Source organism: Akebia trifoliata, chromosome 5 (genome assembly GCF_017979445.1).
Source record: "Akebia trifoliata isolate Shusen 1 chromosome 5, ASM1797944v1, whole genome shotgun sequence".
Taxonomy (NCBI): domain Eukaryota; kingdom Viridiplantae; phylum Streptophyta; class Magnoliopsida; order Ranunculales; family Lardizabalaceae; genus Akebia; species Akebia trifoliata.
The window spans coordinates 1,502,393-1,517,383 of NC_141379.1; the positions used below are offsets into that span (position 1 = coordinate 1,502,393).

A 14,991-nucleotide genomic window follows, 5' to 3' on the forward strand; every position below is an offset into this window, starting at 1 on the left:
CCCTTGTTCTTTTTTTAATTTCAAATTTTCTCTTCTTTTTTAAATCTTTATTTCAGAACTCTAAATTTAGATTATGCCAATGTAAAAGACTAGTCCCCAGCCCTCGAGACTTGGCTCAGCCATAAAATTAGTGATAAGGGTTTGCTCACTTTGATTTTTGTGATCCTCTCTCTTTTTGGTTTTGTGTTCGAAATTAGATGATTTTCTAACTTACTCTGTTGCATATTAAAATACTTTTGAAGGCACAAAGTGTGTGACCGTAAGAATTAGTCCCATTGCAAAGAGAAATCTTGTGAATATAGAGCTCGAATTTGGATAAAAAAGGATTGGTAAATTATGAAATCAGGGTAAAATACTCTAATTAATTAGAGGAGTTAGATTCATTTAGTCTATCTCAAATATTTCAGATGAAATTAAGATTATGGTAAAGGTTTTACAAGCTACAACTTTTAAGGGGGGGACATGATTAAAAATAAAATAAAATCGTGATAATCTGATGCCACCCTACACCCTCATCAATGAATCATATATCATTTGCCTCGGAATACTCTTGCATATCTCGAGGCAAATAATCTATGATTATGTGATGGGGGAAAGTATGTGAAGGGGGGCGTTCCAAAATCATTATTCAATAAAATATGATTTACGAAAAGTACGTCTTCTTTAGAGAAGTTCATACCCAAACCTCGTTTCTTGAATTAATTTTATATAAAAATAAAAGTTGAGCAATTTTCCTCTTTTAAATTAGATGAGGACGAGGAGAGAAAGTGGATGGATAATAATTACGTTCGCACGTGCGCTTGGTATGAACTTTTCGAAAGGAATGTGCTTTATGGTAGGCCTATGGTTGTCGGCCCTCCTCGGTACGCATAAAAAATAGCCTTCCAATTAGCCAAACTTTGGGCAGAAACGCGCAAGTGCCGAGGATAAGTGTCTAAGTCATACTTATCATCTAGACCGTCTGTATGTGACCCTAAACATATAATCTGAAAAGAAAAACCTAATTTTTCTACAGTTGTTGTAGCTTTCATATTAATATAAGGTGCCGACAAGGTTTATATGATTTGATGATTTAAGATTTAGTACAATTCTCTTCACCTAGACCATATCAACCTCTTAAAATGGTGGGACCATCATATTTTTATGATCTTGATTGATAAGAATGTACCCATGTTCATGAAGCAATTGTAGATGTATTATTATTTTGGATCAGTTTGTTTCATAAAATGTTTTTAAGAAAATGTTTTTTTCTAGTAAAATGAAATCACACAATTAGGGTGTGCGTTGCATGCTAGGAAAAAACAGTTTTCCAATATTGAGGGATGTGTGGGCACGAATTGCGGTTGCTGCCTTACACTTCTCATTGTTTCTAAATTGGTCAAGCACTAGATTAAGTTCGAGATTATTTTTGTATAATGTTAGAAGGATCTCACTGACATTAAATTTTTAAATAAAATAAAATATATTTTCAATATATAAAATTATCTATTTTCAAAGATTTAAAAAAATGATAAATTTTCGTTTTTAAAAATAAATTCAAAAATATCCTATTTTGATAACTTTCTCACGAAACTAATTAGTTAATTATATTGTTAGTGTCTACTAGTTTCGAGACTCTTCATGAAATTGATGGAGAAGAAGTGGACATGGAAGCATGTGATGGGTTGGGGGATATGTGATCCTAATCCTTCAGCTTTAGTCCTACCCATTTGGGTGGGTAAGGTGCGGACAATGATTTGTTTATCATTGTCTCCCACTAAGCCCTTAGGCTGTGTTGCTTTTTTGGTTGTCTACCAAGGTCATGTTTGGGAAAGTTGTTTCGAAAGCTGTCGTTGCCGAGTAACATCAGCTGAGAGTTTCAACGATTCGATATCAGTCGAGATCTTTGATATTAAGTCTATCAAGTGTGATCGGCAACCACCAACACATCAGGCATTTCAATTGGCAAGAACAAGCACGCTTATTGTTCGGTCATTAATCACCAAGAAATTAATTATTAGCGATTTTCATGAGAAAGTCGATTTCATTAATAATATTAGAGTATTAGATTATGTTGTATTATATTAAGGTATACATTGATACATCAAATCAATTTCTTAATGTTAATAAGATTAAATCACGGACTTAGGTTAATTTCATAGTTATGTAATTACGAGTACATCCTATTTTATTTGATGATATCTCATTGGAGATCGAATTGATCCGATTATTTTGTTCATTTTAAATTCTTTCATGGTATCAGAGTTCTTGATTTTTGCGAGAATAATTGTTTGTGCCCCTTTTCACGACGACTCTTAGGCCGTGACATAATATTATTCTTTATCATCACCAAATCGATCAAGGGGAGCTTTCGTCCACGTTGCATGTCTACGATTTGAGCATCTGATCTATTTTGATTGGTGGTGTAGTTCTTTTATATTTTCTTGGAATGGTTGAGGATATTATAAAGAAAACCTCTAAATGCGATGGTTATGATCGTTCGATCAAAACAATGGTTGGTCTAAGAAAAGCACTTATGTGTCCACGTATTTTAAAGGGACCAATTGTTATGATAGTATGATTAGGTTGATGGCCACCCTTTGGACGGCCTAGATCTAGAGTCGTGGGAACATTGAGTGGTTTTTTCCAAGGTTCTGGACCCCACTTCAATTCATGGGCCAAGTGAAAGTAGGTTTAGGCCCATGATAATATCAAACAACTTCTGACTTATGGTTAAGGTGGTAAGAGGAATCCCTAGAGATTCTTTGTTCCATGGGTCCAGACCCAACTTTTAGATTCTTAGGATGTGTTAAAGTGGATTTAGGCCCATAACAGTCCATACATGGCTGAGATGTAAAATGCAATCCCTTAAAAGAAGTTTAAAGTTAATTATTTCAGTTTCACTGTTTGTTTCCCTTGAATCAAAATTCAATCAAGTATTGTTAATTTAACCAAATAAGTTGTTTTCTTTGTCCATGTTCTTTAGCATCTCTAAATGATTCGAAATTCAATTACTTAGTTTAAAACAAAGTCATCGTTAATTTATTTTTCTTGGTAAAGCAAAGTTGAACCCATAACCTAAAAGTTGCATTGTAGATTATCAACCAACTGAGATATGGGTCCAAGTCCAAAGAAATTACTCTTAAGTTTTAGAGCTTGTGTTAAAATCATCTTAGGTTTTGTTTGGTAATACTTCTGAAAATTAGAAATCATACTTCAAAAGTTTCATCCAACATCTCCTCATTGCTGGTTAAAAATTTTTGAATTTCAATTCTGAAATTTGAAATGAAACAAACAAAATTAAAACTTTTGAAGTCTGGATTTTAAAAGTGGACCACCTCCATTCATATGTCAGAAGTGTTACCAAACACACATTAAGCTCTTATTTTTTAAGTGTCAGAGTAGAGTTGACGTGTATCCCTGATGGCATGAAGTTCTAAGGAGATCACAACAAACGGTATTTCGATGATGAACACTAGGCAAATGGAAACCAAAAAATCTCCCTCACATCTGAAGATCATGCTAAGTGCTTTATAACAATAATAATTTTATCAAAAATCAAATTACAATTGAAAAGTTAAAAATAAATAAATAAATTTGAAAATTCAAACAAAAAATATTTCCTAAAGAGAACATGTTTATAAATATATTTGATAGTAATATAGTAATTTTGAAAATTCTATAGATTTAATCAACTTAAAGATAATCTACATTGTCTAGTTGCCGAACAATCCTCATGATATTACATAAATATCTCTGATAAAATTATAACACTTACCCTTATAATATAAGGCTTTTAAGGATGAGTCATGATAAATTGACGCGTTAAAATGTACACAATCTATATGTGATTGATGTGCACTAACTAGTGCTCAGAACCATAGATCCTTTTCTTCGAGATGCACAAGTGACATCAACCATGTCATCACCACGTAGGTTTTAGAGACTTGTAAGTAGTCAAACTTCTTCGTGATTTGACTTTTCAATTCTAGAGGACTGTGGTGTGGATTGTCAATGTGGCGATCCATGTGGGCCAACAACCCTTTAGTAAGATTTGAATCTAACCTAACTCGAAAGAGAAAATCCATTTAAGTGTAGAAGCAGCAAAGCAAAAGACCAAGTGCAACTTTGAGATTTTTTTTTTATGGAAAAATAAAAATAAAAATTGGGCTAGCTTGCTAACAAAGGCAAAAATCCTCACCAAGACTTTTAGACGTACCACGTGGAGAAAAAATCAGACATAAATCATTATCCACGTGGGATAATCAGCCAATTTTCCTTCCACGTGGCTTGCTTAGAAGCCTTGGTCAGGCTTAATGGCTGGTGTTTTTCTATAAAAGAAACTAAAACAAAAAGGAAAATCCGATGTCTGACTTGGTTGTTTAACCACCAAACGTAAGACCCCACTACGTGTTCTACTCATTAGCCACTTAAACCCTCCACAAAAAATAAACCGGATAGAAAGTGTAATTCATTTATAAATAAACCAAGAAAAACTCTCAGTTTTTCTTCTCTTCTTCTCAAACAAGAAATCTCATATATCATCTTCTCAAAGAAAAGAAGGTAAAATAATAAAAAAATCTGAAAATGGGTCCAATTGTGGTGTATCAGCTAGCAACGGGTCTTGGGGTGTTAGCCGGGGCGGTTTTGGTGAAATCCGTGTTGGAACAGAAGCCGATGGCAGGGCCTTGGCCTGGGTGTCCGAGGTGCAATGGCTCGGGTCGTGTCAGTTGCATGTGCTCGCGTTGGTCCGACGGAGATGTTGGGTGCAGGACCTGTGCTGGGTCGGGTCGCATGGCGTGTAGTAGTTGTGGTGGTACAGGTACGGGTCGACCAATACCAGCTCAAATCTCTGTACCTCCACCCAATCGTCCATCAAAAATATGATTCTAGTACTAAAAATCATACTTATGTTGTTTCTAATTACTTAGTTTGTAACATATGTTCATGGGTAAGGTTCATACCTAATATAGTGAGAGAGAAACTGAATTATTGAGCTGTAATTCAATGGAATCCTAACAAATTGCATAGGTGGGATTCAGTTATTAATTTATTTGCTTATATAGTCTTGATTTCTTGTACATCTACAATCCCAAGTTTGCAGGTTAAATTGGCTGTTAAACAGTTCAATGTCTTTAAAATCAAAGAAATCACAAAATCTTAATCCTTAAAAACAGCTTATTTCTCCTATAATCTGAACTGTCTGTTTGATCGAGAGCCTCAAACGTGCTAGAAAAATCCTCAATAAAAAGAACACTTTTAGTGGGAATGGAAGTATAGGCGTCATAGGGAATTTTCCTTTTCTGTTCTTCCCAAGTTTGGATTTCAATCCTGTATATCAACTAATGATGCTGAAGTGACCTCAGGTTGAAACCTCATATCGCACTTCTTCACGTGAAAGTGTATGGGAACCATAGATGTTTTTCATCAAGATACGACTGACAAAGCATCTATGGTTCATTTCCACTTTCACATCATTTATGTGCGATATAGGAGGCCACTCCAGCACAACTCCAAAAATAAAACAGAAAGTTAAAGGAAACAGGAGAAAAGCTACCCAGTTTGTAACTTTGTATCCACTAACCCTCCAAACTCATTTGCAAACCCCGAATAAAGCAAGAATCATCTATCAGTACATTTATGATAATAAGAAAAGAAATTGAACTATTTTAGTATTTTTTTTAGTTCAAAAGCTCTATTTTAGTGATTAACAAGAAAAGAAATAGAACTATTTGGCCGCTCATTTGTTTGGGGCTAAAAATTAGACTATTTAGAGCAAGTTCTCTATATGTAGGTTGGATGCCAATTTGGTTCCAACATAAAAGGTTTTGGGTTCCAATTCGCCTCACCTACCATTAAAAAAAAAAAGGGGAGGGGGGGGGGGGCGGACGTTCTTCTGAACCCATTTAAGCCTTCAATGTCTGATTCATTCCAAAGGAATACAGCCCACAGATGAGATGATCAGGAGGTGGTAGATGATTAATCAAGCATTAAGGGCATCAAGTTGCCTCCGGAGATCATCAATATCATCAACAGAGGCACTTGCCCCTTCTTCAACTGGTGGTTTTTCGAATTCATCCGCACTTGGGAGCTCACGGACAAGACCTGCTGGAAGGGAATCTACAAGAGAAAAGGAGATCAATATGAAAAACAAAAAAAGTTGGCTGGTTCTTGTATTAACAATATATATATATATGGCCAGAGAATAGAAAGAGAAACATTACCTAAACTGCTGTGATCATCTGTCTCCAACATCTCACAATCATCAACAACACTGAAAATCAACACAAGAAGCTTAAGTCTTGAAGAAGAAATGGTTATCAAATACTGAAAAAAGACTCCAAATAAGTATAGAAGCCTCATTAATGCCTTGGGGCGACATTCTCGGCTGTGCATCATTCTTGTACAAACGTTGCAGGAGTATGTTAGAGAATACAACTATAAAAGTAGCATGTCATTGCATTTGCAAGTAAAACAATAAACCTATGTCCTCTCTATGTGTGGATTATCACATTTCCAAAGGTTATCATGAAGAATGCAATAAAAATGATTGAACGTCGTTGTATGAAATAACATCAATCCATGGATTGTTAGACCTAAACTAGAATTCTAACAAAAAATTTGATCAAGTATACACAGACAAATACCTTATGTTCCACTCATTATCTGCATGAACTGGGCACTCTGGTTCGGATGATACTTCAGCCTCCATCTTAGCCTTAGCTGCGGCGTCCCTAGCTGGCTTTGCAAGAATATATTCCTTCTGCACAATAGATATTGCTTCTAGCATCAACCAGGAAACAAGGTATAGCCTGAAAGGGGTGTATTTACCTGCCGCTCCAGACAAGCAGAGTTTGAACATTGTGGGTTTGGCTTCATTTCCATTGTTGGGAAGAAGTCTTTAAGAGCATTATATCCCTGCAAATCAGAAATATTGCAGAACTCAGTAATGGTCAGAGAATTTTCATTGTGGTTTTCAATCTCAGAAAATTGTCTGGTCTCATTCATGAACAATACCAAGAAGAGGGTTACACTCTGTCTTCTGATCTCGTCTGGTTCACAAACATACCCAGATAACTCTAGGTCTCGTACGATTTTTAAAATCATGGTTGTCATAAATGCAAGACGTGAGTAAGTAGCAGCTTCACATAATTTATCATCTGGTACATGGGAAACTAGATTTATTGCCAGCCAGTATTTTTATTTATTTATTTTTTTTTTTTTTTGACAAGTGTTGCCAACCATACTTACTAAGACTTAATAGCAGTTCAGAATGAAGTTTGACACAAAAAATGATGTACTATTAGGATGGAAAGCTATGCCGACTAAAATGCTCACCATATTACCAAATAGAAATTACAGAACTAGAAGATAAAATGCTTACCAGGTACGGTGAGACTTGTCCAAACTTTAGCAAGTATTTCAGTGTATTTTGAACTAGTAGACCAGCAACAACCCCCTATAAAATCAATTCAAACCACCATAAAAGAATAATGAAAGTAAATATATAAGGAAATTTGTGCATGCATTACCTTTATAAATTATAAAAAATGGGGAGATCAGTTTTTACAAGTTTTTTAGGGCCCACAAAGAGATGAGTTGAAAGCTGATTTTGTTGATGATGTTCTACTCACCATGGAGATCTTCCTCATAGAAAAAATCTATACATGTTGGAAGTTCTAACCCTCCTGTCAGTTCAAAGTTTTTGGTGAAACAGAGGGTCCAGATTGTTTCAACTCTTATCTACATTTTAGAGGGTTAGAAGTTACAATTAGCTGAAATTTGGTCAGGATGAGCACCATGACGAGCTTCACTTCCACCAAAAATCAATCCTAGATTCATCTCTAAATGAGTTTCACAGACAAGTGTAAAATCGTGTATGGAAAAGTTGTGTACAATACCCACTTTTGAAAAGCTAGAAATGTCGGAAGACAGATTTTGGTGAAAAGGATCTCCTTGCCGAAAAGACCATCCTCAACAAAAACACCCCCTTGACTCATACATATGTGGATCTCTGTGCATGTCATTTTTTTCAAAAAAAATAACGCCATACAAATAGCTACAATGAGCTGGTTAAACTAAATGTCCTGTGTTTTCCAACAGTGACATAGAAGAAGCAACAAATTGGACTACAAAAAGCATCATTTTTTTTTCTGGATAGATAAAGTCAGGGTTTTGATCCCAGACCAGTGGAATTACCTCACAGATTTAACCAACACACTGAGTTTATCAAAATTTAATAATATTTCAATGATTCCTCAATGAACAAAATTTCCGGCAGAAAATTGAAGTGCAACTCTTGGCAAACAAGAAAACTAAACTTCCTCTAGAAAAGAAAGGCATCAACCAAATGAAAGAATTTCCTCACCATTGTAGTTGGTAAAGATGCAGCACAGACCCCTTCACGCTTTAGTGTTCGCTCATCCACTCCAGATGCCACAACCTTCAATTAAAAAACAAAACCTCAGTTTCGTAATGTTTTTTCTTTTAAAGAAGGCTTGATAGTAATATCATTTACACTCGCTCATTTGATCAGCATTCACTTTGCTACCACTCCAGGAGTCCAATACCATCATTATTGATTTCAATATGATCTGTTTCACTTGGACCTTTATTAAAGACTAGTACATAGTCAACCCCCTCACATGAATATAACAAGCATGTTGTTATAATTGCTAATGCAAATTTTAGACCCTGACCTTACCATTATGGTAAGAAAAGCTAACATCCATTACTATGATCACCACCATCATCACCGAAGTTAAAGATGAACAGTGAGATAAGATTCATGTTACTTAGCCCCAATATTCAGGATAAGCCATTGATGATGATGAATGATCGAAGCATTAATGCACATAATAAATAAAATGAAGGATCAGAATCCGCAGTATCAACATATACAGTAGCTGGATAACCATATTAAAACATATACAATTGGAAAAGTGAATCCCAAAGGAAAAATATTAATATCGAGCAGGTAAAAGAAAGTGAATACACTATGCTTAGCTCACTGCAGTCTGTACAACAATTACAAGTAAAACAAACTTTTAAAACAAAAAAAAGTACTCACAGATAACATATATCATAGTAAAGTTAACTACAGAATCCAAACTCAAATAAACAAGCTTACCAAAGGAGGAGCACATGCAAAACAAGCAGTTTCCCCTGGAATCAGCAATTGTATATGACCAGAAACGGCATCTTCAGAAACACCTGGAACAAATTAATTTTTGACAATGCTCGACTCATTAGTCTTCGGGCATCAAGATTTGAAGGAAATAACATGTATTGGAATTTAGCCAAACATGCTTCAACATTTGATGGTTGGGAGAAGATGGTTCAGTATGCAGATATATTTATGTCTAATAAATTGGATTTCAAACATGTGTAAATGTGCATTGATTCATCATAGACATCGGAAAGAGTGGTTAGATTTGATTTTATGAAAATGACGAGGTGAGAACCAGTTCTCTTACCAGACTCCATCCATGTTTGATTCAGCTCGTTGCAAGCCTGAATAACCACAACTGCATCAGATACGAATTGGAAAAATACTTAAAAAATCTCAAACAACAATGACATACTAGAGTCATTTATCTTTTTAGATATGGCAGTCATGATTACCTGGTTTACAACCATCCGCGCTTCATAATTATCTACACAGCTCAACACAAGATCGACTCCACTGCCATTTTTACTCGGGCGAAACTTTTGACTCGTCAAGCTTTCCATGAAAGTTTCAAAACCTTTCATTGTTGTGATGTTCAATGTGTAGCTCTATAACATGAAACAGAACAATCATTACGGGAATAACCTATCTAACTATGAAAAAAGAAGGTACAAAAACAAAACATAACTGAACTAGAATCCAATATGCAACATAACAGCATAGAGAGCCAAAAGTAAAGCTTGTAGAAATATCTCTCTATGTAGGCAGGTAATCTGGTTTAGTAGGTATATCAAAGTGAGCAAGGTTAAGTTGGCTAAGTGATTAAGGATTACTGAAATTGTCATTAAGCTGTTGTTTTGTGTACTAATAAATGAACTTCCCTCCATAATAAGATCCTCCATTCTTCCCCATTGTCCAATGAGTCATCATGCTCCATTCAGAGAACAGGAAAAAATGTGATGAGACCAATGTGAAATTCATTACAAAGTCCACTGAAGCGGCTAGCACTCTGAAACACAATGGAGGATATGAAATTACCAAAGCCCAAATTTCTGTTCCCTCACTTGCAACTGTTATGATCAACAAATTTTGTGACTAATTTAGTCATCTTGCCTACTCCTATGAAATTTTTGGAGAACCAATAACCTTCTCTTAGACAAAGGAAGACAGCCCTCGTTCACTATTGTTGTGGCACCTGTTATGACCAACAGACTTTACGACTCATGCCTATAAACACTTTATTAACCTTGCCTAACACCCATGAATTTTTTGTCTTACCACCATCCATCTCTCATTCAAAGGAAAAACATTCAATATACTTTTGGCTATTTATGATTTACTACAGTAAATTCATCATAGCTAAGATATTAAAGTCCAATTTACACATATAAAGTAGTGCTGATGTTGGCTCATGGTGATTAACTTTACATCTAGTCTGCAACATTAAAAGAACTCCAATAAGGGATTTAATGTACCACTTACACATAGGAAAACTCTTATTTTTCACATCCTTTTACAATACTATTTAATGACAGTAAAATTCATTAAGGGCAAGGTTAAACAAAGATAATACAGCCGCATGGCATAAATTTAGCATTGCACTATCTTGTTTTTTTTGTTTCAATCTGACTTGGAACTGAGGGAAATTGGATTACATGTTCATTATTTGTCTCATCCCAAAGGTACATTGAGTACTTTTTCAAATGCTATATACAATAAACAAGAAACAAGAAGAAAAACTTGAATTTCCTTTTTGTGCAGGCTAAAAGCTTGTTAGTGCAGCATTAACTTTATTTTACTAACATGCCCTAGGTTTCACCTTTTTGTTTTGCTCAGTAATTGCTTACCTCTAGTACAACGTCTGGATTAATATCTGAAAGGGTCTGAGCAGCTGCATCTGTCTTGGTCATACCGACCTGAAATGGTAAAAAGATAAGAGGCCTGAGTGATCAGAGAAGTAGAACTTAATCCTCCCTCAACACGAAACATTGAAGGCATCTAGACATCCTTATACTACACAGAAATTCTTGTCATTCCATTGATTTCCATACCATTCAATGGCTAACTATTGTGTGACAATGATACCACTATAGCAGTTAATGCAAAGATGGGTTTCATTGCTTTGATAAAAGTATATCCATCTATGAATATTGTATCAAATATCAAAGATTATCGAAAGAGCATAATTGGAAGGAAGCATGCCTGCTCTGGACGAAAGAATAGCCTGTTCATGTTAGCTAACTCCACTGTATCATAATCATACAACAAAAGACGACCTATGCCACACCTTGTTAGCATCTCAGCTGCAACACTGCCTACGCCACCTATACCCTGTGACATCACAAGATCATCAAAAACCCTAGAATAAATATTGGAGTTTAATCAATGGAATGAAATAATGCATGGACTCTTCTAAAAGAGTGGAGAACCAAATTCAGACACATGTTGGATTCCAACACTCCTCAAAGCATCTCTAACTGATCTTCAAAACTTCAAATATAGAGATAAAGACCTCCGAACCTAACTTCAACCAGTCTTCATTTTTTAGGTTACCTCGTCAATATTACTATTCACACCTTCACATATAGAGGGGGGGAATATTCAGCTTTTCTAAATACCTATTTTGTCCCTCCATTTTTCATAAATGTCATTTTTGGGCTTCTCATTTCATGGAACATGTTTTAAATACTATTTTTATCCCCAACCACTTTCATTGTTTTAATAGACTAAATAGTGATTTAAAGAGGGGGCTGCTTGGAGTTTAAAGTGGTTTGGACTTTGGAGGGGATTTTCATCTTCAAATTTGAAGAAGATGCCAATTCGATGGAACAATTTGAAGATGTGCATTGGAGATGCTCTCAAGGACTCTTGATTAGCATTTATAATAGATGATGGATTCTATTTCATCTAGAAAGGACAATCGGCATAAAGAAAGGGAGAGATGACTACATACAACAATTGCAACAGAGAATTCCCGTATGCGTTCATAGTTTTCCACGATACCCATCCTCTGAAGTGCCATTAGCCTGCTATATGGGTTGCTGTCTACCACTTCAGCACTCATATCCTGCTAGCCCAAGTAATCCATCCATCCATCAGTGAGATTTTCATCGAGATAAGAATTCAGTAAAGCAAGACAAGAAATGTAAAAGATAAATAAATGAAATGGCATACAGACCTTGACTTTGGAACGCCGAGTAGGTGTAGATTTTGCAAGATTAGTGAGATGTTCTACACGCTGTTGTAGCTACAAAGCATGAAAAGAACAATTACATAACCTTTCAAATTCCATTGGGGTTTGGAACTTCGACAATGGAATATTGGAGAATTCACAGAGCTAAAAATTGTAAACAGATCGTAAGAACGATCTAGACCTAATCTACAATAAAGAAAGGAAAGAAGAAAAAAAAAAAGCGATCGAATCACGTAATTGAAGTTTAAGACCCACAATTCTACAGATCAACCAAATAAACCTTAAACGATTTTTTTATTTTTGAGTTTCTTGCGAGAATTCAACCTGGAAGTGGAAGAACTGAAGCTTCAAATTAAAGGTTCTTGATTAGAGAGAAATCAAATCCAATGTTTCATATCGAGTATTCTAAAATTTGTGTCTGATCCAGTTTACTAGAAAATAACAAAAGAAAAACCAGGAAAAAAAAACATGAAACAATAAGTACCTTAGCGATTGAATCGTGATGAATTGGATCCATTAAAGCTCGTTTGAGAGCTTCAAGATCATCGACCATCTCCTTCAGCTCGATCTCCATTGATACTGCTTTAGCTCAGAACTCTCTCTCTCTCTCTCTCTCTCTCTTCTATTTCTCTCCTTCGGGGCGGAATTTTTTATTTATTTAAAAAAAAAATGTTAAAATAAAATAAGAATAGTTAACCTTCACTTTAATTACTAGCACGCGTTTTTACAGACCTTTTAATGGTAAGAAAATAGAAAATGATTTTGAGCAACAAAAAAAATACAAATGTTGTTGGTAATTGCATTTGTCGAATAACTCCAACCGTTGGATGTGTGGGCCCACTGTGTGAAGCTTTTCATGATTCCAGAAATCTAATTGAATGCTCAATAGCTAGTTGATTGGTCATTGGCTGCAATCATCTAATCAATGGGGATATATGAGGAGAAAAAATCATCTACGAATGATTTAGGCTATGTTTGGTAACACTTTTGAAGTTTGAAGTCTGAAAATTAAAATTTAAATTTTAGAAATTTCATCCCCCCTTTTTGTTGATTCAAAACTTTTGAATTTCGATTATAAAGTCTGAAATCTAAAACAAAACAAACGGAAATAAAATTTCTGAAGTCTAAGTTTTAAAAGTGGACCACCTTCATTTAGACTTCAAAAGTATTATCAAAAACACTTAATTGGAACGACGATTCAAGTTCAAACATTGAATTATTGATTAACGATGTTTGATCTCAAGGTTGTTAAAGGTAATATCGACGATTGGAATAGATGCTAGCCTCAATGATTTGAATTATCAATCTTGACAATTTGGATCATTGATCTCACCAATTGAAAGGGAAATGGACTACCAATTTACTCATCCAAAAATTAGTGGGAATTTTGAAAGAAATCACTCTACCAAGATTAAGTAATTTTCTCCTTTTTTTTTTCGAAAGTAAACGGGAGTTTGGCAGGCAGCCCCCCTACCAGGAAAATGGTTACAACACCTACATTTTGTTTGTATCATCCCCATGATAATTTGTCACTACATGGGGAAATACGAAATTTATTCCCTCACAAAAATAACATTTTGTTCCGCATTTATGATCCTTTTGGAATTCTTGAAATCAGTTTCCATAATCTAATTCTAGTAATTCATAGTCGTAATAAAAAATCAGGTTCTATAAGCCCAAAGTCCCAAACCAACCTCCCGTCATTTAACGTCTCAGTTATATAAAAATAAATGAATTTAAATCATTAAAAAAAACGGCTTTTCTTTCATATAAATGGTTTACAAGTCATAACCATTACTCAATGGGCTTTTATTAAGAGGATGATTATGTGATAGCTGAATCATTCTCCATCATCAAAAATCAAAAGGTCTCTTTACTGAAAAGTAGCTTTAAAATGTCTTATAAAAAATTTGGGCTCAAATGATTTTTTTTTTTTTTTTGAAAATAAATACTTTCTATGGAAATAACCACAAAAAAAACAAAATATTACAACGTAGGGTGATGTTTTGGGCCAAAGCTCACTCCTTGGGCCTATTGAAAATTTAAAAAGAAAAGCCCAGATGCTTTTTTACGACAACAAATCTACGTTTTTATCATGTAGCAACAGATAACATACTCACACCCCATGAAACTTTTGGTTGGAATTACAGGCCAAATAAATCAACAAATTCTAACTTTTGGATTTGAGAATTTTTTATATATTGAGCTTATAGTCTATCTACAGCATAGAAAATGCCCATGATATTATATGGGTACCATTGTAAAAGATCCAATAATGAAAACTTGGGTCGGAGATTAGTTTGTAACTATATCTGGGCCACGCTTGGGCTTCGCATACATGGTTCAAGACCTTGGCCTTTAAATTAGAAAAGTTTATGTTAGCTAATCATCCGGAATATTTGGCTCTAGAACACTTTTTGGGCACATCTCAGATATAGATGGTTTGTGGCGGTAGTTTGGTATGATTGGGAGGAATTCGTTTTCATGGAAAAATGAATTTCTGAGGAAAATGAACTAAACCACCTAGAAGAATATCAAAAAGAGAGTTGGTTTTTCGTTTTGGAGGTGGGGGTAATTATGAGAGAATAACATTGGGAGGTGGGAAAATATTTTCTTTTCTGCAGGTACGAGGAACCGTTTTGGGTAGAAA

At 35.0% G+C, this 14,991-nt stretch overlaps 2 protein-coding genes across 2 annotated transcripts; one reads left to right on the forward strand and one right to left on the reverse strand.

Moving 5' to 3' along the window:
* The first annotated feature begins 4,465 nt into the window (after nucleotides 1–4,465).
* On the forward strand, nucleotides 4,466–5,060 carry LOC147400853 (uncharacterized). The gene has a single exon (XM_086441893.1). The coding sequence runs from the start codon at nucleotides 4,567–4,569 to the stop codon at nucleotides 4,864–4,866; it is 300 nt and encodes a 99-aa protein (XP_086298019.1). The 5' UTR covers nucleotides 4,466–4,566; the 3' UTR covers nucleotides 4,867–5,060.
* Nucleotides 5,061–5,616: 556 nt separating this feature from the next.
* LOC147400854 (NAD(P)-binding Rossmann-fold superfamily protein) lies at nucleotides 5,617–12,985 on the reverse strand. The gene is made up of 14 exons (XM_086441892.1): nucleotides 12,826–12,985; nucleotides 12,327–12,395; nucleotides 12,102–12,215; nucleotides 11,351–11,479; nucleotides 10,996–11,064; nucleotides 9,604–9,756; nucleotides 9,456–9,492; nucleotides 9,110–9,192; nucleotides 8,348–8,422; nucleotides 7,364–7,438; nucleotides 6,811–6,897; nucleotides 6,627–6,742; nucleotides 6,204–6,253; nucleotides 5,617–6,099 (listed from the first exon to the last, which is right to left on the reverse strand). Exons 1-14 carry the CDS (start codon nucleotides 12,913–12,915, stop codon nucleotides 5,963–5,965), a joined length of 1,284 nt encoding a protein of 427 aa, XP_086298018.1. The 5' UTR covers nucleotides 12,916–12,985; the 3' UTR covers nucleotides 5,617–5,962.
* Nucleotides 12,986–14,991: the final 2,006 nt, after the last annotated feature.

Excerpts from the sequence above, each read along its gene's own strand:
- LOC147400853 (XM_086441893.1), top strand. The coding sequence starts at position 4,567 with ATGGGTCCAATTGTGGTGTATCAGCTAGCAACGGGTCTTGGGGTGTTA.
- LOC147400854 (XM_086441892.1), bottom strand. The coding sequence starts at position 12,915 with ATGGAGATCGAGCTGAAGGAGATGGTCGATGATCTTGAAGCTCTCAAA. Across the intron at positions 12,216-12,326 it reads CTCGGCGTTCCAAAGTCAAG|GATATGAGTGCTGAAGTGGT; the intron begins GTCTGTATGCCA and ends TTGGGCTAGCAG. Across the intron at positions 6,254-6,626 it reads GATAATGAGTGGAACATAAG|TGTTGTTGATGATTGTGAGA; the intron begins GTATTTGTCTGT and ends GTTGATTTTCAG.